Genomic DNA, 24,087 nt, shown 5'->3' on the forward strand with positions numbered 1-24,087 from the left:
AGATTGGCATGATGAGTGGAGAATTAACTTCTGTTAGGATGCTATGGATTAAAAACCTGATTCTGACACATATCAATTGTGTCTTCTTGGGTAAATCTTTTAATTTCATGCTTAAGGCATCTTTCTAAGACTGTAAGTTGCCCATATGTATTGAATGAATAAATTTCCTCATTACTAGCTTCCTTCACCAATTAAATCATAGATCTGAACCAAAAACTATAATGTGCAAATGATTGAAAGATGTAGTGGAGTTGGTTCTGTTTAGGTGGAGGCAGTATTTGTATGTTTGCTGATGATATACTTAATGCTGATGATACTTAAAGTTAGAAATTGATCTGAGTATCTTTTCTAGTTAATGGTTAATTAGATAATATGAGTGACTTCAGTAAAGCAAATAATAAATTGTTTGGCCATATCCTCATCATTATCTTTTCCTGTCAATTTAGCCAATCTGCAACATGGGTAATGATACCTCAGAGTTGTTTTATTTTGCATTTCTCTTATCAATAATGATTTAGAGCATTTTTTCATATAACTAGAAATGGTTTTAGTTTCTTCATCTGAAAATTATATGCGCATATCCTTTGACCATTTATCAATTGGAGAATGACTTGTATTCTTAAAATTTGAGTCAATTCTCTATATATTTTAGAAACGAGGCTTTTATCAGAAACCTTGGATGTAAAATTTCCCCCCAGTTTACTGCTTCCCTTGTAATATTGTCTGCCTTGATTTTGTTTGTACAAAAACTTTTAAACTTAATATAATCAAAATTATCCATTTTGCATTCCATAATGTAATATAGTTCTTTTTTGGCTACAAATTCCTTCCTTTGCCACTGATCTGAGAGGTAGACTATCCTTTGTTCTTCTATATAGTATAGTATAACTTATAGTATCATTTTTTATGTCTAAATCATGAACCTATTTTGACCTTATCTTGGTATACGGTGTAGGTGTGGGTCAATGCCTAGTTTCTGCTATACTGATTTCCAGTTTCTCAGCAATTTTTTCAAATAGTGACAAAGCTGGGTTTTTTGAGTTTATCAAGCACTAGAGTACTATAGTCATTGACTGCTGTGTTTTGTGAACCCAACCTATTCCACTGATCGGTTACTCTATTTTTTTAGCCGTGCCAAATGGTTTTGATGACTGGTGCTTTATAATATAGTTTTATATCTGGTACAGCTAGACCATCTTCATTTGCATTTTTTAATTCCCTTGAAATTTTTGACCTTTTGTTCTTCCAGATGAACTTTGTTATTATTTTTTCTATCTTTGTGAAATAATTTCTTGGGAGTTTGATTGGTAAGGCACTGAATAAGTAGATTAATTTAGGCAGAATTGTCATTTTTATTATATTAGCTCAGCCTACCCAAGAGTACTTGAAATTCTTCCAGGTGATTAGAGCTGACTTTATGTGTGTGGCATGTGTTTTGTAATTGTGTTCATATAGTTCCTGACATTGTCTTGGCAGGTAGAGTCTCAAACAGTTTATATTATCTACAGTAATTTTAAATGGAATTTATCTTTGTATCTCTTGCTGCTGGACTTTGTTGGTAATATGTAAAAATGCTGATGATTTGTGTGGATTTATTTTGTATCCTGAAACTTTGCTAAAGTTGTAAAATTGTTTCTAATCATCTTTTAGTTGATTCTTTAGGATTCTTTAAATAAACCATCATGTCATCTACAAAGAGTAATAATTTAGCTTTCTCTATTGCCTATTCTAATTCCTTTAATTTTTTTCTTCTCTAATTGCTAATTCTAATACAATATTGCAGGGGTCCTCAAACTTTTTAAATAGGGGGCCAGTTCACTGTCCCTCAGACTATTGGAGGGCCGGACTATAGTAAAAACAAAAACTTTGTTTTGTGGGCCTTTAAATAAAGAAACTTCATAGCCCTGGGTGAGGGGGCTAATCGTCCTCAGCTGCTGCATCTGGCCCACGGATAGTTTGAGGACCCCTGCAATATTGAATAATAATGGGCAACCTTGTTTCACCCCTGATCTTAATGTGAATGGTTCTGATTTCTTCTTATTACATATGATGCTTGCTGATGGTTTTAAATAGATGATACTGATCATTTTAAGTAAAACTTCATTTATTCCAATACTCTCTAGTGTTTTTAATAGGAATGGGTGTTGAATTTTGTCAAATGCTTTTTCTGAATCTATTGAGATAATTATATAATTTCTGTTAGTTTGGTTATTGATAGAGTCAATTATGCTAATAGTTTTCCTAATATTGAACCAGCCCTGCATTTCTGGTATAAATCTTACTTGGTCATGGTATATTATCCTGGTGATAATTTGCTGTAATATTTTTGCTCATAGTTTATTTAAGATTTTTGCATCAATATTCATTAGGAAAATTTGTTTATAATTTTCTTTTTCTGTTTTGACCCTACCTGGTTTAGGTATCATCACCATCACTATCTCATAAAAGGAATTAGTCAGACTCCTTCTTTCCCCATTTTTCCAAATAGTTTGCATAATATTGGAATTAATTATTCTTTAAATATTTGATAGAATTCAAATGTAAATCCATCTGGCCCTGGAGATTTTTTCTTGGGGATTTGATTAATAGCTTTTTCGATTTCTTTTTTCTAAAATGGGAACTATTTAAGTAATTTATTTCCTCCTCTGTTAATCTGGGCAATCTATATTTTTGTAAGTATTCATCCATTTTACTTAGATTATCAGATTTATTGGCAGAGAGATGGGCAAATAACTCCTAATTATTGCTCTAATTTCCTCTTCATTGGTGGAAAGTTCACCTTTTTCATTTTTGATACTAACAATTTGATTTTCTTCTTTCTTTTTTCTAATCAAATTAACTAAAAGTTTATTTACTTTGTTGCTTTTTTCATAAAACCAACTTTTAATTTTGTTTATTAATTCAATAGTTTTCTTACTATCAATTTTATTAATCTCTCCTTTTATTTTCAGAATTTCAAATTTGGTATTTAATTGTTGTTTTTTTTTTTAATTTGTTCTTTTTCTAGCTTGTTTAGTTCATGCCTAATTCATTGATCTTCTTTTTCTCTATTTTATGCAAGTAAGCATCTAGAGATATAAAACTTCCCCTATGAATTACTTTGCATCCCATAAATTTTGGTATGTTGTCTTATTATTGTCATTCTCTTGGATGAAATTATCAATTTTGTCTATGATTTGTTGTTTCGTGCGCTCATTCTTAGATTAGATTATTTAGTTTTCAATTGATTTTTGGTCTATTTTTTCCCTGGCCCTTTATTACATGTAATTTTTATTGCACCATGATCTGAAAAAAATGCATTTACTATTTCTGCCTTTCTGCATTTGATTTTGAGATTTTTATGCCCAATAAAATTTTTATATTTCTCTAAGTTGGTGCTGTAAGAAAATATAAAAGATATATTCCTCTCTGGATCAGATGAATTCTTAATTTTTGTGTTGTTTAACTGCAAATAAAGGTTGAAACACCTTAAAGAATATTCAACAATATAATTGTTTCTTGATGACAGGAAAAGATAATGATAAAAATGTTGGAGGGGATGTGAGAAAACTGGGACACTGATGCATTGTTGGTAGAACTGTGAACAAATTCAACCACTATGGAGAGCAATTTGGAACTATGTTCAAAAAGTTATCAAACTGTGCATACCCTTGACCCAGCAGTGTTACTACTGCGCCTATATCCCAAAGAGATCTTAAAGAAGGGAAAGGGACCCACATGTGCAAAAATGTTTGTGGTAGCCCTTTTTTTTAGTGGCTAGAAACTTGAAACTGAATGAATGGAGAATGGCTGAATAAATTATGGTAATGTTATGGAACATTATTGTTCTATAAGAAATGACCAGCAGGACGATTTCAGAGAGGCCTGGAAAGAATTACATGAACTGATGCTAAGTGAAATGAGCAGAACCAGGAGATCATTGTACATGGCAACAAGATTATACTATGATTAATTCTGATGGATGTGGATCTCTTCAATAAGGAGATGATTCAAGCCAATTTCAGTTGTCCAGTAATGAAGAGAGACAACTACATCCAGAGAGAGGCCTGTGGGAACTGAGTGTGGACCACAACATAGCATTTTTACTCTTTCTGTTATTGCTTGCTTGCATTGTTTTCCTTTTTAGGTTTTTTTCTTTCTTTCTAGATCCGATTTTTCTTGTGCAGCAAGATAACTGTATAAATATGTATATATATATTGGATTTAACATATATTTTAACATATCTAATGTGTATTGGATTACCTGCCATCCAGGGGAAGGGGTGGGGGGAAGGATGGAAAAATTTGTAACAGTTTTCCAAGGGTCAGTGTTGAAAAATTACCCATGTATATGTTTTATAAATAAAAAGCTACAATAATAAAAAAATAATTGTTTCTTTTTAATTTATTTTTTTATTCTGAACTTAATTGAACACCCCCAAAATCAGCACTCTCACATACAAAGTAGGTCATAAAAGAAAACTTTTATATGTATAAAACCATGAATCCCTTCTCCACACTGCTTACTATTTTTAAAAGTATATGATGAATTTAACACATTATATTCAAAATGATCTTACTGTCTGTTCTTCCTTGTTTTCTTCAATGTACCTTAAAAACTTTTCATTGTCTCTCATTTTTCATAATTTTCATGTGACATTACTGTTGTCACTCTTCCCCTCTTTATTTCAACCAACTTTTCCAGTTAAAAATGGAGGAAAAAATAAACTTGTCAAGCATTCTCAAACAAAAGAAATCAATTCTGTCATGCCAAAAGTGTATATCTCCATTCATACTTTGAATCTTTCACTTTTCTGTCAGAATGTAAGTAATATGCTTCATTATGGAGCCTCTGGAGACATAGCTGGTTATTGCTTTGATCAGAGTTTTAAAATTTTTCAAAGTTTGTTGTTTTTTCTTTTTAATGTTGTTTTAGATTTTGTTCTCTTGGTGCTGCTTTCTTTACTCTGCTTCAGTTCATACTTTCCAGGATTCTCTGATATTTTCTTTTATCATTTCTTATGGCACCATCATATTTCATTATATTAATATACCACAATTTATTCAGTCATTCTCCAGTTGATAGAGCCTCTTCAATTTTCAGAGATTTTCTGTATTTTTGTCCTTTTCATATATGTGCATGTGTTAAATAAATATATTCAACCCTTCTTTATCTTTACTTCAGAAAAAAGTAAAGTTCATCTGGTGCTTGCTTCCTTCACCTTTTTCTCCATTTTTGTATATTCTTTTTGTGTATATTGATTATGAGAAATAATATAATTTTCTCTTTTTTCCTTTTTCTTTATGTATCTGTTATCTTCCCTATATATTCCTTTATATTCCTGATATCTTCCCTTTTCTTCCCTTTTTTAAAACCAGAACAAAACCAATTCATCTTTAGGTTCTCCACTTTTCTTGTTTAACTCCTTCAGTATCTTTAAAAGGCATTAAATTCTGAAAAGCTACTTAGTTCTTCTACCATTATAAGAATGTTACCACTTCATCATCTTATATCCCCTTTCAGTTTCTCAAATGAATCTGCCTTTCTAAGTTTTTCTTGAGACCTGTGCTTTCATTTTAGAGTTCTTATAATGCTGTGATCTTTTCACCAAGAATACCTGAAAGTCCTATATTCCATGAAAGACCATCTTTCTCCTCCCTATATTATTATATTCACCTTTTCAGGGTATATTATTCTTGAATGCAAGTTTATCTCTTTTGCCTTTTGGAATATTGTACTCCAAGATCTTTTCTCATTTAAGGTAGATGCTGTCAGGTCTCATTTAATACTGAGTTTAGTTCCTTGGTGTTTGAACTTATTCTTTCTGGCTGCTTGTAATATTTTTTCATTGATGAGGAAGTTCTGGATTTTTATAGTGATCATTCTAGACATTTTCCTTTGAGAGTTTCTTTAAAGAAAAAAAAAAGAAGATTCTTTCTAGTTTCACTATGTGGTTTGGTTTTGATAGACCTAGGAATTATTCATTTATGATTTCTTGAAAGATATTCAGGCTTTTTAAAAAATCATGGTTTTAAAAAATTTAGTTATTCTTAATGAACTCTCTATTATTGTTTTCCAGATCAGTTGCTGCCTTTGATATGACACTTTTTAAAAAATACAATCCTTTAATTTTATTCTATTATTTATTGCTATCTCATGAGATAGTTCACTTCTTTTTAGTCCATTCCAATTTTCAGAAGATCTATTATTTGGGTAACATTTGCCACTTTTGTTAGCTTTTTATTCTCACAATTTCTTCCAGTGTTTATTTTATTTTTAAAAATCTTTTGCTTTATTTCTTTTAGGTACTCATTTTATATTTATAGAAAATCCATTTTTTCCCATATTGAGTCTCTGTTGGAAGTTGTTATGGAGTTATTTTCTCCTTCTAAGTTGGATTTTTAGCTATTTTGGAATCTATTATAATTCTTTATTCTAGCTTATTTCTTCATTTGTCCAACCATACTTCCTAAAGTAGGCCTTTGTGCCAGGGTTAGGATCTGCCTTCCCCTATGCTGTTAGATGGGATATTATAAACATAGGTCATCTTGATTCTTGTGCTGATGTCTACTTTGGGGACTTAAGCTCTCTGGATCTTGGATGTTCAGAGTACTGGATATTTAAGGTGCTCTATGCTGAAGTTGAAGCTTAAATACAGATGGCGTATATGTAAGATTGTTGAGTCTGTTTTTGGTTATATCCATGACCTAAAGACCAATTTTTTGAATCTATATAACTTTCTGACATCAATTAAGTTTTCCAGTAGTCCATAATAGGCCCCAAAGAGCATAACAATCGTAAATCAAAGACTTCCCAAAATAATTCATGTTTACTGTGTTTAGTTCATTCATTTAGACTTCTTGATAGTGTATTTAATTTTTTCCAAGTTCCTGTAATTATATATCACAATGATTTTGGAGGAAGAAATAGTTTTCTCAACATTAAATGGACTAATTGGAAAGCTTAATCGATGTCAGAAAGTTATATAGATTCAAAAAAGTGGTCTTTAGGTCATGGATATAACTAAGAATAGACTCAACAATCTCATATATACATCATCTGTATTTAATTAAATTGCCTGTGTCTCAGTTTCTTCATCTGTAAATGACCTCATGATCCTTAAAATGCTGTCCTGTGTAAGGCCCACTAGGGTCAGAATACCATCAATGGCCAATAGGTAATTGTTAGGTTACAAAGGTATTAGTAATAAGATATTCGAGATAGATGGATAGGTAAAGTTCTTATTAAGTGTGTATTCTGTGCCAGGCACAATGCTAATATAGCTCTTCATTAGATGAAATGATTTATACTGAAAACTTTACAGCTGCTACTTTCTTAGGTTCTGGAGAAAAAAAAAATTGGAACAACTGAGCAGTACTTGAAATGTTTCTGTTTTCATAGTGTTCCTTTGCTCTAGGACAAAATACACATTCCTCTATTTGGTCCTTAAGTACTGTAGTGATATGCACTATCCTTCTTTTCCAAACTTAAATCCATTATTCCCCTTCATTTACACTGTGTTCCAGTTTAACTGAATTTCTCTCTCTCATCTCTGTGCCTTTACATGGGCTATATAAAATGCCTTATATTTTTGGTAGCTAGGTTATCCAGAGAAATTGGTCTGTGTTGTCTCCATTTTTTTTATTTGTTATTCCTGTTCTATTGATCTGTAAATGTGCCTATAGACAGATAGGTGACTCAGTGGATATTGTTTTGGGTCTGGACTCAGGAAGATTCCTCTTCATGAGTTCAAATCCAGCCTGAGACACTTACTATCTTGTGACCCTGGGCAAGCCACTCAACCCTATTTGCCTCAGTTTCCTCATCTGTGAAATGAGCTGGAGAAGAAAGTGATAAACCAATTTAGTATCTTTGCCAAGAGAACCCTAAAGTTGTCAAGAAGAATTGGAGTCACTGAAGCGACTGAATAATAACAAGAGCTAACAATTTCTATTTCCAGAATTCCTTTGAATGAGTGCATCTAGCAGGTTCTCTTTATAGATCAGGGGATTTGGTGCTAGAAGATAACAGAGATCATTAGCTTTGATATCCTCATTCTGCAGTTTGGTAAACTGAGGCCCAGAAAGGGGAGATAACTTACCTCCAAACCCCAGAGATAGTAAGTTGCAGAAATAGTTTTTTACCTCATTCTTCTCTAACTCAAAAATGTATTATGCTTTCCATCAGGCCATACTTCTTTTGGTTGTGAAAGACATTGTTGAAATGTTCCAGGAATGACTTAACAATACAAAATATTTAACTCCTCTAGTATAGTCATAGGATTGAAGAAAAATGTCAATTTAACTAACACTTAATAGACACCCCAATACTTGCCTAATTCTGCAATCTAATTGATAGGCAAATTCCTTTTGCCAATACTCTACCTGTATGAAGGGAAACATGCTGATACAAACCACAAATAAGCATTGATTAAAGATCTTTCTTATTACAACTATCTCCACAGTGAAGATTGAATTAACCAGGCAAGGCCTTCTCTTGGGAGCATATAGCAAATATCAAGCTGAGGACTTAGAGACCTGAAGACCTTAAAGAAAAGTCAAACATTGAACAAGGTCCTGTGAGTTAATAAATTTTTTTTTTTATCACTTTCAAAGTGGTGGGCAGATGATGTATCACTATAAGGACGTGAGGCATTAAAAATCTTCATATACCAGACCTTTGATTTTTTTGTGTAAATTGCTGCATGTCCTTGGTAGTCAGCTACATAATAATAAACCAGGTAAGAAGAAACATCAAAAATAATAAAACATTTAATTGAGTGATAAATAAATAATAAATGGAAAAAAGAAATAAATAGTAAGACAACAAGAGGAATATAAGCACATATCATTACATGAGATATGGTGTTATTTTAGTCCCAAGAAGCTTAGGAAATAAGTTTTTCCAAGATATTCCTGCTTTGAAAGGTCAGGACATAGCAAAGGTCCATCATGAGAAATGAGACATTTCCCTGAAGGACACCATTAGTTGCAAATATGGTGGCTTGACTTATCCTATGCACAACTCATGTACTTAATTCTCCCTTAATGTAGTCACAAATTCTAGCAAACACCTTCATCAGCTTCTATCTTCTTGATAGGAAACTACTTATTCTCCTTGGGGTAAGGATCAAGAGTGCAGGTCTCCCCAACTAGTAATAGGATATGTATGTAAAAAAAGATCTTTCTTTTTCTACATGAGTTATTGTCTATAACTAAAATGGATATTTCCAAGTAGTATTTTTTTTTAAAATAATGATTTGCAATGGTACTTTCAAATTCAATAAGAATTAGCCCCTAATTCTAAGGATCATCAGCTAAATGTACATACCAATAGATTGAAGCTACAGAATAGTAATAATAATGATGATGATAATAATAGCCAACATTTCCATAGTGCCAACTCTCTGCCAGACATTGTGCTAAGTTAGTTTTCACAATTGTTATCTCATCTGGTCCTTACAACAACACTGGAAGGTAGGTGCGATTATGATCCTCATTTTCCAGATGGGGAAACTGAGGTAAACAAAGGTGAAATGACATACCTGGTCTCACACAGCTAATAAGTGTTTGAGATTAGATTTGAACTCAAGTCTTCCTGACTCAGACTCAGAATGGAGCTCACTTAGAGCTCCATTCATTATGCCACATAGCTGCCTTAAGAGGAAGAAAAACTGTGTCATGTTTTGTCTTCCTACTCTGCATTTTATCAATAAGCCTGACTGTGTGCTGGGCACTGTCCTAGGTCCTAAGAGATAGTAACCAAATGGAATTGTCCCTAATCTCCAAATGCTTCCATATATGTATGTGCAAAATAAATAGCACAGTGCTTTTGTACATAATAGGCACTAAATATATGTCAACTGTGTTTGTTATCCTGAAATATCCCTTAGAGGAGGAGTTTTCTATGCTGTCTTCTCTTTACAAAAACCTATTTAAGTCAGAAAAATAAACTTCATTTGGAGAAAAGTCATTTAAAAGCTATCACATCATCATCTATGGTAACTGGAATCAGAAAACCTGGATTTGTATTCTGTTTCTGACACTACCTTTGAACTTGGACAAGGCTCACCTTATCTGTAAAAATGAAATGTTTGTGCTAGATAAATAGCCTCTATGTCCCATATGCCTCTCAAACTATGGTCTTACTATGACCCCTGAGCTTCCAGGAAGACTTATGCGGTGGAATTGACCAATGATCTTGAGAAAATCCCATTCCCCTTCCTTGCAGCAAAATTAAAAAAAAAAAATAAAAACAATAGTTTGCGTGCGGGCTTGCATGTGCGCGTGCGCGCCAGCGCTTGCATGTGTGTGTGTGTGTGTGTGTGTGTGTGTGTGTCTTTAAGGTTTTCAAAGAGTTAGTATGTGTATGTATACCTATCTATCTATTTATCTATCTGTCTGTCTATATCTTTAAAATTTGCGAAGCAGCCTTATAAATATTACTTCATTTTATCCTCACAGCAATTCTGGGAAGTAAGTGCTATTATTATCTACATTTTGCAGACAAGGAAATGAGTTAAATTACTTTCCTAGGGTCACACAGGTAGCAAGTGTTTTAGGTGAGAAATGAATTCAGGTCCTCAGCTGCAAGTCCAGAATTCTAATCACTGTGTCACCTAGTTACATATACCTACTGGCAGCTTGGGGGGATATTCATGGATGTAAATTCACTGGATATAAAAGTGCCCTTGTATATCACTTTATTTAAAAAAACACAATTTGAAAATAAATATCAGCCTGAATGATTAATAATAATTCATATAGGTAAGAATTCCATGAATTTAATTATTGTCTTGTCCTCATACCTTTAGTTTAACAACTTCTAAAAGAGTCAGTGCAGCAAATACAATATTTCTTGAGTTCCCATAGACAGAAAGAACTACTGAGTTAGAATGACAAATGGAAAGGATATGATCAATTATATTCTATCCCCTCTCATCTAGATGGCAGGTAAATAATAGACTACCTCTTAAGGTCCATTGGGCCCATATTTTTCTGTTCTGTTTTGTTTAATACAGCTTGGTACAGATTGAATTTTATAAATTAAATCATTTTATCTATTTGGAATTTCTTAAAGAGAAAGATTATTTTTCTTTTTTATTGATGCTTTCCCCTCCCATTGCATTCTGAATATGCCTCTTTTCCATCCCTTACCCCTAGCAAATCTTCCCTTGTAATAAGCAACATTCTATACCTGTTGTCTCCCATCTTTCCAATAAAAAGGGAAATACATAGACATTCTTTTTTTTTATAAATGAATAATGATCATCCTCTAATTTCTTTTTAGCAAATATTTATTTTCTTAAAACAAACTTATTGAAAACAAAGTACATTTGTTCAAAGCTGGAACGTGTATTCTGTTCATTAATTTCTATCTAGCTCAGAGATTAAATATAGTAAGTCTCCAGGTTATATGCTGAAGTTAAGATGGGTTTGTCCTAAGTGTCAACCAAGGGCTAACTTCCTTTCTCTCACAATTGCTGCTTCTTGGTATTTTCCTTCCTTTTTAAACTAAGTGCTGGGAATAGAAATACAAGTAAGAAAAAAGACAGTTCCTGCCTTTGAGAAGCTTACATTCTTGGGGGGAAGACAGCAAAGGAAGAGAGACAGAAAGGACAGGGAGGAAAAATTTGGAGAGTTAGGAGCAGAGTACTGAGAGGAGTGAAACAGTGAATATGGTTGATTTTGGCACTTCCTCAAAATGGAAAGGTAAAGATAAATTTTACTCCTCTTCCAAACTCCTTCTGCCTCTGAATTCTCCTCCACATCTCCCAGGATCCTTTGACAAAATGCTCATCCTAGGCTCCAAGACAGGATTTTGCTTTGAGATTTAATTGAATTGTAACTTTACTATGTTATGTCCCCCAAAATATACCATTTTTATCTGTGTACTCCTTACATGAGAAAAGAAAAGTTGGATTTGGTGTGTTGGTGCTATTTTATTATTATTATTTTTGTTTTGTTTTGTTTATTCATTTCAGTTATGCCCAATTCTTCATGACCCCATTTGGGATTTTCTTCGTAAACATATTGGAGTGGTTTGCCATTTCTTTTTCCAGATTTTGCAGATGAGGAAACTGAGGCAAACAGGTTAAGTGACTTGACCAGGATCACACAGCTAATCATTGTCTAAGGCTGAATTTAAACTCAGGTCTTCTTGATTCCAGGCTTAGCACCTCTATCCACTTTGCCAAGCAACTTTCCCCAAATAAAAACTCTTGCAATCAAATTATGTGCTTGATTTGGAAACAGGATGATATATTCTGTAGAACCACAGAAGGAGAGAAATCTTGGTTGAAAATAAGAGGTGGGCCAATTCCTGGAGGTCAAGAAAATTAAAAAAAAAATGGTGGGAGAGGGATGAAATAATAGCTCAAGGAAGCAAAAGAGTGGTACAGTAGAAAAGGTGTTGGATTTGGTGCCAGCAATCTTGTGTTAAAATTTCAGATCCTTACCTACCACTTGTGATCTTTGGACATGTGATTTAACCTTACCTCTCTATGTTTTATCAGCTGCAAAATGGGGATATTTTGGACAGTGGATTAGATGTTTTCTAAAGTCCCTTTCAGTTTTAGATTTATGATTTGTGACCTATGTGGACCCTAGCAATTTATACTGGTAGGAGGATCTGAGGAGGATCATGTCTTCCTTCTCACTCTCCAATAATAACTTACCTTTTTAATCAACTGGAATATCTTTTCTCCTATTCTCTTGCCCCAGTCCCTCAAATAACACAGCCTGCCTTCCTCTTCTTCATTCCCTACCTCCCAGTAATCTCTTTTCCTGCCTCTGGGAGGAGCTTTCTTATTGCCTAATGGGGTAATGGGGACCTTATCTTACTCAAAAGGTGGTAAGGAGATGTAATAGATGAAATCCTTAATGCATTTTCCTATTGAAATATTTACAATATATTATGGTTAGATTGTAGATAGCATTAGTATGATTTATATGAGGGACATGTTTTTCTGGTTCTAAACAACTTAAAAATAAGATCCTGAAAGCAATTAGTAATAATGTGGAACAATGTGTTCTATGTGAGGACTATAAAATCTCCTCCTTTGAAGAAATTTAGAATAACATGTTTAATTAATAATTGCTTATGTCATTCAATAGTAGATTATTTCATTCCTCCTGTGGGCAGTATCCTGATAAATATTTATTCATGGCAAGTTAAATATTGTCCTATATGGAGGATAGACAAGTGAGTTTTTCCAAGTCCCTTGGTTTCTGGAGAAGAAACAGCTATTTTAATACTATTCATTAATATATAAAGTCAGTTCTGTTTCAAGTTATGTTAAGGCCCAAAGTTCAGTAGAAACAGAGCTCATGTTATGTAGAGAAAACTTGAACCTTATGTTTGTGAAAGAACCAAACTTTCTGTCTAGTCAGAAACAGAGGGATATTAGTTCTTTTGTTTTTCAAAGATAAAATTGTAAATTAAAACTCCACAGTAGACTCTGTAAATCGAAAAGAACTGAGTAGAACAACCTATATATACAACAAAAACTGGCTGTGTTATACATACAGAAAATTGTGTGATTCCTGTGTTTTGGAGAAAGGAAAGTTGAATGACAAAGACCCATTGCTTCTGAGATGGGATTGTAGGAATGGCATTGGGAAAGAACAGTTTTTTTGGGCACATTGATAATGTGGATAAATCCAGGACCCATAAACAATTCAGACAAATATGATAGAAGTATAGCCAAATCTCACTGACTTTCCTACATATTTTTTAAGGACAATGGGGGTCATCTATGGTTGTGGTCTTCTAGCAAGGTGATGTTATGGGGCAATCTGTGCCTTGAAATTTCTGACTGTTAATCCTTTTATTAATTTTGTTGTGCCTTGGAGTGCAGAAAAATTTCCCTTTCCCTTCTTGACTTGTAGAATGTAAACTGTGTGACCCACACTTGAGATTGTTTCTTAGGAAATGCTCTGCTGTTTCATTCTTCTTAAGGCATTTATATTTCAGATATAGTGTGAGTAGGAGATATTTTGTAAATCTTTCAGCTGCTGCTATCAGGTTATCCATTCCTGTAATGTTCCCTATGATGTTGTGGCTAGTGACCCCAATGTTATGTTTTAGGTAGTCCTGACATGGATCTATATAATTCCCTTTTAGGTACTTCATTAGTTTTAAGAGTTGTATAGTCATGCTATAATGGGTTTGTTCATATTTGACCATATTTGATGTCTAATAAAGGCTGCTACAATTTTGAAGCCAGGTCTGTTGCTTTAGGGATGCCATGCTGTTTTGTGTGGATGCTAAGATTTATACAATACCTCAGGAGCTGAAACATATTCTCTAGAGGCACAACTTGACCACTGTAACCACTAGGGATTTTTGGTGTTGAAATACATGATCCCAGAGGCTCAAATCAAATGGGGTGTTAAGCCAGATTTTCCTATTGTTTGGCCATGCTTTGGTTATAAGTTTGGATTTGTTAGCAAGATGATTAACTCTTTCAGCCACAAAGAGACCATTCACTAAGTGAATTTAGTGGCCTAAAAGCATATTGTTAATGGTAGCTGATAAAACAGGATTATGTGATCAAGAGAGCTTTTAGTGTGGAAAGGACAGGGAATAGCATTCATTAAGATGAATAAGATGGTGCTTGATCTCAGAAAGTATTTTTCCCAGGCTTTTATTTCTATTTGAAGGACTAAAGTGTAAGTGGGTCATAGTTTCATCTGGTCTTGTAGACAGCTCTGAGTGTTCCTCATCCATTTGTTGTATATAAATTCAGCTGAATGAATGGAGCTTCCAGGGCTTATTTGGATCTTTCCTAATTAACTCTTGGCTGGCTGGACAGCATCCTTCTTTGTTCACTGTTCTCAGGAGATTTTGAAAAGGCAGAGTACTTACTATCAGCCTTGGGAATTCAACAGATCTGCTTGACCACAAATTATTGTTTCCCATTCTAAAAGTCCTTGAGTTAATTCTTGTGATTAGGGTTCAATGTAACTTAAATGACCATTCAGAAATTTGGTACAACCCTAGTATGACAAGTAAATGAAAAACATGCAATTTTCCCCCTTTTGTTTTGCAGGTATCTTTTATATTTGCAAATTAAAAGAGACATTTTCCATGGTCGTCTGCTGTGCTCCTTTACAGATGCTGCCTACCTGGGGGCTTGCATTGTTCAAGGTAAGGTGGATGATCCATAGTATAATGTAAAAAAAAAAAAAAACAACAACAACAACAAAAAAAAAAACACATGCTCCCTTGCCTGGCCTTCTTTCCCCACATTTATTGTAAATTAAGAAAAAAGCAAAAGGGCTGAAGGGCTTTTTCCAGGATTCATTCAGTTGGCTCCCTATACCTCTTTAGTTATTCATGAGAATTCTGAAATGCAGTATAATCAATGGTTTTAATAGTAGGTCAGGTCTATAACTCTACCTGAAAACCTGAAGGCTTTGTTCCCTTTGAGAACAAGGGGAGCCACTTGCAGAATGTTCTTTTCTAGTTACCTCTTCTTCTTTTAAAATTTACTTATTTATTTTTAAATTTATGGAATAAAACAAGCATTTCCATAACATAATTCAATAAAAAAGATAATTGCACATAAACCCACAAATTCACTATGTACAAACATGCTTTAAAATCCTCAAGTTATTATGTAAATTTCTTTCCTTCCTTTTTTCCCCCTTTCTTTCTTTTCTCCTACTTCAAAGATGGTTACACGCACACAAACACAATTACCCTATACATACATCCTATACATTAATCAGTTCTTTCTCTGGATAAAGTTGGCTTCTTTCTTTGAGTATTTATAATAGTCAAAATGACTTATTTGCTCAAAGTCATCCTTGAACAAATATATCTGTTATCATATATACTGTTCTCTTGGTTCTGCTTTTTTCGCTCTTCATTATTTCATTCAAGTTTCTCTCTGTTTTTCTAGGATCACTGGGCTCATCACTTCTTATAGCATGGTAGTGTGTGCGATGGGGGCTAGACCCCCCTTTTCCAAATTAACCAATCAGAGACATCTTCAGGTACAAAGAGAAAGCATTTATTTATTCCCTGCAGGAGGAGGCCCAGCACACCCAGGAGGCATCTCAGCTCCTGCCATGTGCTTGATCCAACCAGCAGGAAATAAAACACTCAGTTAAATAGGAAAAGACCCAAGACTTTTCACTGGATAGACTAAAAGGAAGTAACTATCCTTGACTAATGGTCACCAATGTTGTCTGTTTTCTGTGGGTCATGTCATTTCCTGTGGGTCACATCACTTCCGGTCACTGACTTGGGTCTGACCCTTAGAGACTTTGGCCCAGAAATCAATGTGACTTCCTGAAACCTGAGGTCCAAGACCTCATCTTCCTGCTCTGGGTATAGGGATCATGTAACTTAGGCCTAGTCTTATAAACTGAGAAAACTTTATCCAATCAGTCTCATTCAGTAGTTATACCATAACTTGTTTGGCCATTCCCCAATAGATGGGTATCTGTTCCTTCCTTCCTTCCTTCCTCCCTCCCTCTCTCCCCTCCCTCCCTCCCTCCCTCCCTCCCTCCCTCCCTCCTCCCTCCCTTCTCCTTCCTTCCTTCCTTCCTTCCTTCCTTCCTTCCTTCCTTCCTTCCTTCCTTCCTTCCTTCCTTCTTCCTTCCTTCCTTCCTTCCTTCTTTCCTTCCTTCCTTCCTTCCTTTTTTGTTTGTTTGTTTTGTTTCAATTGTTTCAGCCAGAAACCCTTAGTCTTCCTCTTCCAAATTGATTAAAAAAATTTACTAGGTAAAAGAGGCCATTCTTTGCCTCTTTTTTTTTTTTTTTAAACCTATCCTTAATCACTAAATGAAGCATATCTTAACTAAAAAAGACCAATGTTTCCCCTGCATCCAGGGCCATCTCTAGTCCTCCCGATCTCTATCACCAGATCCCGATGACTCCAAAGGGGACTGCAAGGCTGGTGATTCTGCACAGCTCACTTCAATCCAATCCCCTTGCCTCTCCCACCGTCGCTGACCACGTTCTCTTTGAGAACGAAGGATAACGCTTGCAGCCTCAGACTTCTGCCTGAGTCTTTCTTATGTTTAATTAGTGGAGGGGATATATGCAATATCAGTGACTTTTGTGACAGGCAACCCGAGGGTGTCAACACTGACAAATGGTGGGCTTACCCAGGTTTTTCTTGGTTCAGTTTGGTTAGTATAACAACCAATCAAAATGGATGATAGCGGATTTAGTCCTGATTGACAATTCCGCCTCCCAGTTAAATTGGAGGAGGGAGGGAGAAGGATTTTTTTTTTTTAATCATCTTGTGTTTTTATTGTTCCTTTAAGAATTTCTGAGTTTTAGTTAGGATCAAATTCCGGAATGTGACACAGAGGCTTGACCACTGAATACCAATCTGGACCATGAAACCTGCGAACCAGACCAGTGCTATTCTTTAAACATGAGTCCTTTTAAAATAATGTGAATTCTGACTATAAGGTGGGGAAGGACTTCATCTTTGAGTTAGGTGAATAAGTACTCTGGTCAAACTGCCCTGCTATCTCAAGAATTCCCTAGTAGAATGAGGATGTCTCTTCTTTTAGATGGATAAGAACTTAAAGCCCTTTGATGTGAAAAGTTAGTCAGTCAAACATTAAGTGAATCTTTACTTTTAAATATATTTTGATCTGAGTATATGGATTCCCATTGTGTGGCTTTCACAGGAGAGTTCATTAGGGGATACCCAAGGGTGGAGGCAGAGGGCTTATAAAATAACACCTAGTGAACCATTTCCTTTTTCTTTTTAACTTTACTTAATAGTATTTTTTTTTCCAATTACATGTAAAGATAGTTTTCAACCTTCACTTTTTTTTCCCCTGAGGCAACTGGGGTTAAGTGACTTGCCCAGTGTCACACAGCTAGGAACTATTAAGTGTCTGAGGCTGGATTTGAACTCAGGTTCTCCTGACTACAGGCCAGGTGCTCTATCCACTGTGCCATCTAGCTGCCTCCAACATTCACTTTTATAAGATTTTGAATTTTAAAATTTCTCTGTCCCTTACTTTCTTCCTCAAGTCAGCAAGTGATCTGATACAGGTTATAAGGTTATATATGTACAATTATATTAATCATTTCCACATGTTTCATGTTATGAAAGAATAAACAGAACAAAAGGGAAAATACAAGAAAGAAAAAACAAAAAAAGTGAAAACAGAATGATTCAATCTGCATTCACACTCCATAGTTCTTTCTTTGGATGTGGACAGAAGAATTTTTTTTTCTTGATGAAATAGTCATGCTTAGTTCATTGAGTTTTCTGCTTACGAATGAACAAGCATCTGGTTACTTAGAGAAAATGACATTACATTCATCCCAACATTTCCCTTTGAATGTTTTTTGTAAAAAAGAAGGAGGTTTGAGAGAAGCCAGTCTCCAGGGGATAGTGATGATCTATTGCTATGGTGATGTTTCCTGTGCCTAAGTTAAGGGACCAACTTACATTTCTTTGTTCCCTGGAGTCCAATTGAAGAGACAGCTAGAGGGTCAGTCTGGGAGGACAGAATGTGTATGTGTTTGTGAGTGTGTGTGTGTGTGTGTGTGTACCCAGGAATTCTAAAATAGGAGAGACTATCTCATGGATTAACTAATTTTGTGTCAGTCAAAGCCCAATCTGCATGTAGTGCCTTGTACTTGTATTGACTTTTCCAAGAAATAAGCACCAGTTGTCTTGATCTATATCTTGTTACTGGACCCCGATGCCTCTAGAGAAGAAAGTGAGACTGGTGATTTTGCACAGCCCTCCCTTACTTAACACTAATTCACTTAGCATCATTTTCCTGATGTCATGGTCTTCTTTGAGAAAGAAGGACAAACAACAAGAACAAGAACAAAAAGAAGAAAGATGTAATAACTATTCCCCCTTTAAGAGAATAACTTAGATATTCTTTTCAAGTATATCACTACCACAGTGACCTATCCCATTCTTTCAGGGGAAATCTCAGCCATGTAAAAGAGTAGCTTTGGCTTCATTCTTAGGTGCTGTATACCTCTGAAAGGAAGCTTGAGGTTTTTTCCTCCCTTTTTTCCCTCTCCTAGCAGCAATCAAAGAATCAATATCACTTGTCTGAGGGTTTCAGCATTAATTAAAATATCCTGGTTTAAAGTACTAATAAAAAGTCCTGTGTTGAACTGATGGGGATGCATTTTCATTGTGAAAAATAAGAGATCAACTTCTATCAGCCTTTGAATTGAAGTATTTAGAGGCAGAGATCTTCCAGAGATGATATAACTTATAGAGGCATATTAAAACTACTTGAATTTTCCAGATTGAGATATGGCATGCTTTGCTGATGCATTGTTACAGGGAGAATATTGTTTAAATATGTTTATAAAACTTAAAATATGGGCCTTTGTTTTAAGGAGTAGTTTGGGAGCATTAAATGCCATGAGCAATTTCCCTAAACCCATCCAGATTAATATATAGAGTAGTGGAACTTGAAATTATTAAGGCCTGGGTCTCTCTCCTGCTTCAGACACTTATGAGTTGTATGACCCTATAGCATGCCAAATTGCAGAAATATTTAAAATGAATAAATAAAACCCTCCATTCCCTGTAATCAAGGTTTAATTATTTCAGGAAGATAAAAATGAATAACTGAGAATCCAAATAGCAAATCAACTGATAATGATTTCACAATTTACTTATTTATTTGGGTATTGTTACCATTATATCAAGGACAAGCCAAAATAAGCCTTCTAAAAGCAAAAAAAAATTATATATTTTATATATCTAGAAGGGAGATATTCTTTTTTATCCTTGGTGTCAATTTCACTGACTATTAGCCCTTCTATTAGCTTATATGAGAAAGCAGAGATAAGCATGGACTTGGTGATTGCAAAGTTTTTTTTTTTAATTTAAAAATTCTATGATTCTGTTGCCCCTTTCTCTCAGGCAAAAAGTGTAATGCCAGAGAATAGAGAATTTTTAATATTTTATTGGAGAGTTTGGATTAATTGGCTGGATTGGACTCGTGTCTCAAAGAATCCAGCATTGAATTTTTATAGGACTTCAGTGATAAGGGAAACAAAGACAGAAGGTGGAGAGCACTGGTGAACTGAAACTTTCAGGAACAGACCATAAATTCAGTTCTGACAGGTTTGGGGTAAGGACCACAAATTCTGATAACTTAGGAGGACCTAGGAGCCAGGATGTTTGAAATAAGAGATATGCTTACCTATCTCTAAATAACTAATAAATAAATAAAACCGCAATTTATGGCTCTATGGAATGTAATGGTCAGGGGTCCCAGGCCTAATTTATATTGGTTCTAATGGTCAGGGAGGGGGGGGGTTGGCATTGAGGCAGAACAATTCAAGGAAACTGTGGCATAACAAAATGCCATGTGACTTTGTGGATAGGACACTAGTTCTTTTTTTTTTATATATTATTTTATTTTTCCAAAAACATGTAAAAGTAGTTTTCAAAATTCTTACTCAGGAACTAGTTCTCTGATTCCAACAGACTTGGGATGGAAAATGACATCCACATCCAGAGAGAGAATTATGGGCATTGAATGTGGATCTAACCATTTTATTTTCATCTTTTTTATTATTGTTTTTTTGTGGGGTTTTTTCCTTCCTCATGGTTTTTTCTCCTTTTAATGTAATTTTTCTTGTACAACATGATAAATATGGAAATATATTTTTAAAAAGTGAACATATTTAACCTTTATCAGATTACTCGCTGTCTTGGAGTAGGAGGTAAGGGAGGGAAGGAGAATATTCTAGTTTTACCTTTAATATTTACTTTCTAGATCTTGTTTCCTTATCTCTAAAATGAGAGAGTTGGGCAAGATGGCTTCTGAAGCCCTCCCAAGTCTAGGATTCATGATCATAAGGAATTAAACAATTGTTTTAATAAAATTACATTTTGTTTAGTTGCTTCTCTAGTAACTTTGGGGATCATTTACAAATTCAAATAACATCCTTTTCTTGTTAACACAGCACACTATCTTAGAAAGCAGCCTGAGTGCTTTAAAAGTATGAGAAAAGTCTTACTTAGTTTGCTTTTTTTTTCTTTTTTAAGAAGAAAAGGTGAGTCTTTAAGTGTAATGAGCTGAATTACCTCAGTTCATACAAACTGAGTGAATAATAGAACTGTGGAAATTATCCTTAGTTATACTGCCTGAAAATGCTGAATACAATTAGCAACCAAAGTAAAAGAAATACTTCCTGTCATGATGAAAGCTGGCATTGCAAAGGAAAAAAACAAACAAATAAAAACAACTCTCAAAACAGTCTGGTGGGACCACTTCCTTTGTAAAAATCATTTTCTTCTTATTTTCCTCTTCAAAAGGAGGAGGAAAGACTTGTGCAAAGTTATGTTGAAGTTTCTGTTCAAATGAGCAGAGCAATTAGTATGATGCTAACATTGGAATCATATTTCTTCCTTAAAGAAGGCTGATGTTCATATCTAGGAAAGGGTCATCTTGATGTGGTTTGAATGGTCTCAATTCCTGGTGGTCAAGAGGTTAGTGGCAATAAGAGTTGTTAAGAATCCCCTTTAAATCAGCTTCAGGTTTAGAGTGATAGAATTCACTCATTCCAGAATTATTAGTTCCAAAATGAAAGTTTATTGTTGGATAGAAATCAGTTTCTAGTGAGAAATGGAGTTTTGGCGTTGAGAATGCTTTTTCATTGGGCAGAAGGATCCTGGGAGCTGAGAGTGACAGAGATCTCAAGCTACCTAGGGCCATCTGCAAAGACCTTAGTTGAGGGAAGCTGTTATATTGGATATCTTGATGGGGGCTGGGACAGTCTGAGCTGATCAAACTAGGTGGGGACTTCAGGAGATGAGGTTCCCAGGCTTAGATTCTTATTGGTTTTCATCCCGGATCTCCTATTGGAATTAACAACACTTCAAAGCGGTGCTTTTTGACCAGGATTTCTAATTGAATCAAAGGCTCTGGCATCCCGGAAAGATAACTTATCTGGGGGGATATGCATTCTCCAGTAGGCGCTGACACTCTGAAAAGGATCACAGATCAAAAGGAAATACAGTTTCTTAAACCACAATTTTAGCAAAGGAAATAGTTCCCTCCTGCTCAGTATCACACAGTGTCTAAGAATTGGAAAGGGCATTAGAGAGTATCTGATGCAACCTATACAAGAACGAGAATTACTTTGATAAGTGGACATCCAGCTTTTGTTGGAAGACTTTGAGGGAGGGGACTCATTACTTCCTAAGACAGCCCATTTAAATTTTGCATAGTTGTACTTATTATTATGGGGCAAATAGGTAGCTCAGTAGATAGAATCTTCCTGTTCCTAGAAGTATTCATCTTCATAAATTCAAATCTGGCTTCAGACACTTAATAGCTGTGTGATCCTGGGCAAGTCACTTCATCCTTAGTTTCCTCATGTATAAAATGAGGTAGAGAAGGAAATGGCAAACCCTTTTTCTGTATCTTTGTCAAGAAAATATAGATGCAATCACAAAGAGTAGGACAAGAGTGAAATGATGTTTTTTTACTCTTCCCTTTAAAGGCAAATATAAAGATATAAATAAAATATTTATTTTAAATAAATCTTTATTTAACTTTAAATGTTTTAAAATTTAAAATAAATGCATTTAAATAAAATAGAAACATAAATAAAAATATTTTTAAAAGATTAAAAGATATATTTTCTTCCACTGGCTTTACTTTTTCTACCTATAGCCTTCATTCTGTTTTGGGATTATTTGTAACTCTTCTCTCTCTCTGTCTGAACCTCTAGTCTAGCACATTATATAGTACCTGGCACATTGTAAGCTCCCATTAAATGCTCACTAGGTCTCTCTCCATTTACTTGTCTTTTCTAACAGGATAAAAGATAACTCTTTGGTATTATAAAGAGTTACTTGTTTTTGGAAGGATGATCATTTGTAGAGATGTGTAGAAGAGATAATTTGCATTAAAATTAGGAAATTAGGCCAGATATAGCCAGACTTCATCTTGGCTTCATATTTAGCTAATATTCAGGGAATTCCTCCTCTCCACCTATTCTCTGTCTGTTTGTCTCTCTCTTTCTCTCTTTTCCCCTCCCCTTCTCTCTGTCTCTGTCTGACTCTTGTCTCTGTCTCTGTCTCTCTCGTCCCTCCCTTCTACCCTTTCTCTTTCTCCCTCCTCCCTCCCTGCTTCTCTCTCTCTCTCTCTCTCTCTCTCTCTCTCTCTCTCTCTCTCTCTCTCTCTCTCTCTCTCTCTCTCCTTCTTTCCCTCTCCCTCTCTCCCCCTGCTCTTCTCTCCCCCCCACTTCTCTCTTTTCCTCCTTCCCTCTCTCCCTCCTTCCATCCATCCATCCCCTTCTCTGTCTCTCTTTTTGTCTAACTTGATTATTTCTCTGTCTTTTGAATATGCCCTGATATCTCTCACCTTTGTATCTCTGTTGACCTTGTCTAGAATGTCTATTCCCGCCCCCCTACTTTTTATCTAGTGAATTCCCATTCACCTTTCAAAGTTTGATTTGGAGGCTGCTTCCTCCATGGATCTTTTCCAGATCTCCATGATTCATAATGACTTTTTCCCTTGAACACATGCAGCACCATGTTTTGCAAATTCTAGATGTACTTGACGTATAAAATTTTACTTTACAGCTATATCTTACTGCTCTATAATACAGATGCACTACTGTTTCTTACCTAAATTTTTTGTTCCTGCTGGGACCTAATAATAGGAGTTGCTTGGTATCTTGGAGGAAGAACTGGCCAACTTTGAAGCTAGGAAAAGTTAAATTTTAGTCCTGTTTCTAACATATATTACATATGTGAGTCTGGGTAAATAATTTAGCAATTCAGTACTTTAGGCCAGCAGTTCAAATTTTTGGTCTTGAGTTTTCTTTACAGTTTTAAAAATTATTGAGGACCCTGAAGAACTTTTGTTCATGTGGGTTATCTATCAATATGCATTAAGTTAAAATTTAAAATGACAAAATTTCAAAAAAAAATCATTCAAACAATAACAAACCTATTACATGTTAAAATAAATAACATTTTTAAATGAACAGAATTATATTTCCCCAAAGATTTTATGAGAATGGCATTATTTTACTTTTTTTTTTGCAGATCTCTGTAATATCTGTCTTAATAGATGATAGCTGAATTACATTCAGTCTTTTGTAATATATAATTCTGAGTG

At 34.7% G+C, this 24,087-nt stretch overlaps 1 protein-coding gene across 1 annotated transcript in view; it reads left to right on the forward strand.

Moving 5' to 3' along the window:
- FRMD3 (FERM domain containing 3) overlaps positions 1-24,087 on the forward strand; it is a 151,152-nt gene that overhangs the window by 46,845 nt on the left and 80,220 nt on the right. The window contains exon 3 of the mRNA XM_023497683.2: positions 15,033-15,130. Coding sequence (XP_023353451.1) covers positions 15,033-15,130 — 98 coding nt within the window. The remainder of the gene's footprint in view (positions 1-15,032; positions 15,131-24,087) is intronic.

This window comes from Sarcophilus harrisii, chromosome 1, assembly GCF_902635505.1.
Source record: "Sarcophilus harrisii chromosome 1, mSarHar1.11, whole genome shotgun sequence".
In the NCBI taxonomy this organism is placed as follows: domain Eukaryota; kingdom Metazoa; phylum Chordata; class Mammalia; order Dasyuromorphia; family Dasyuridae; genus Sarcophilus; species Sarcophilus harrisii.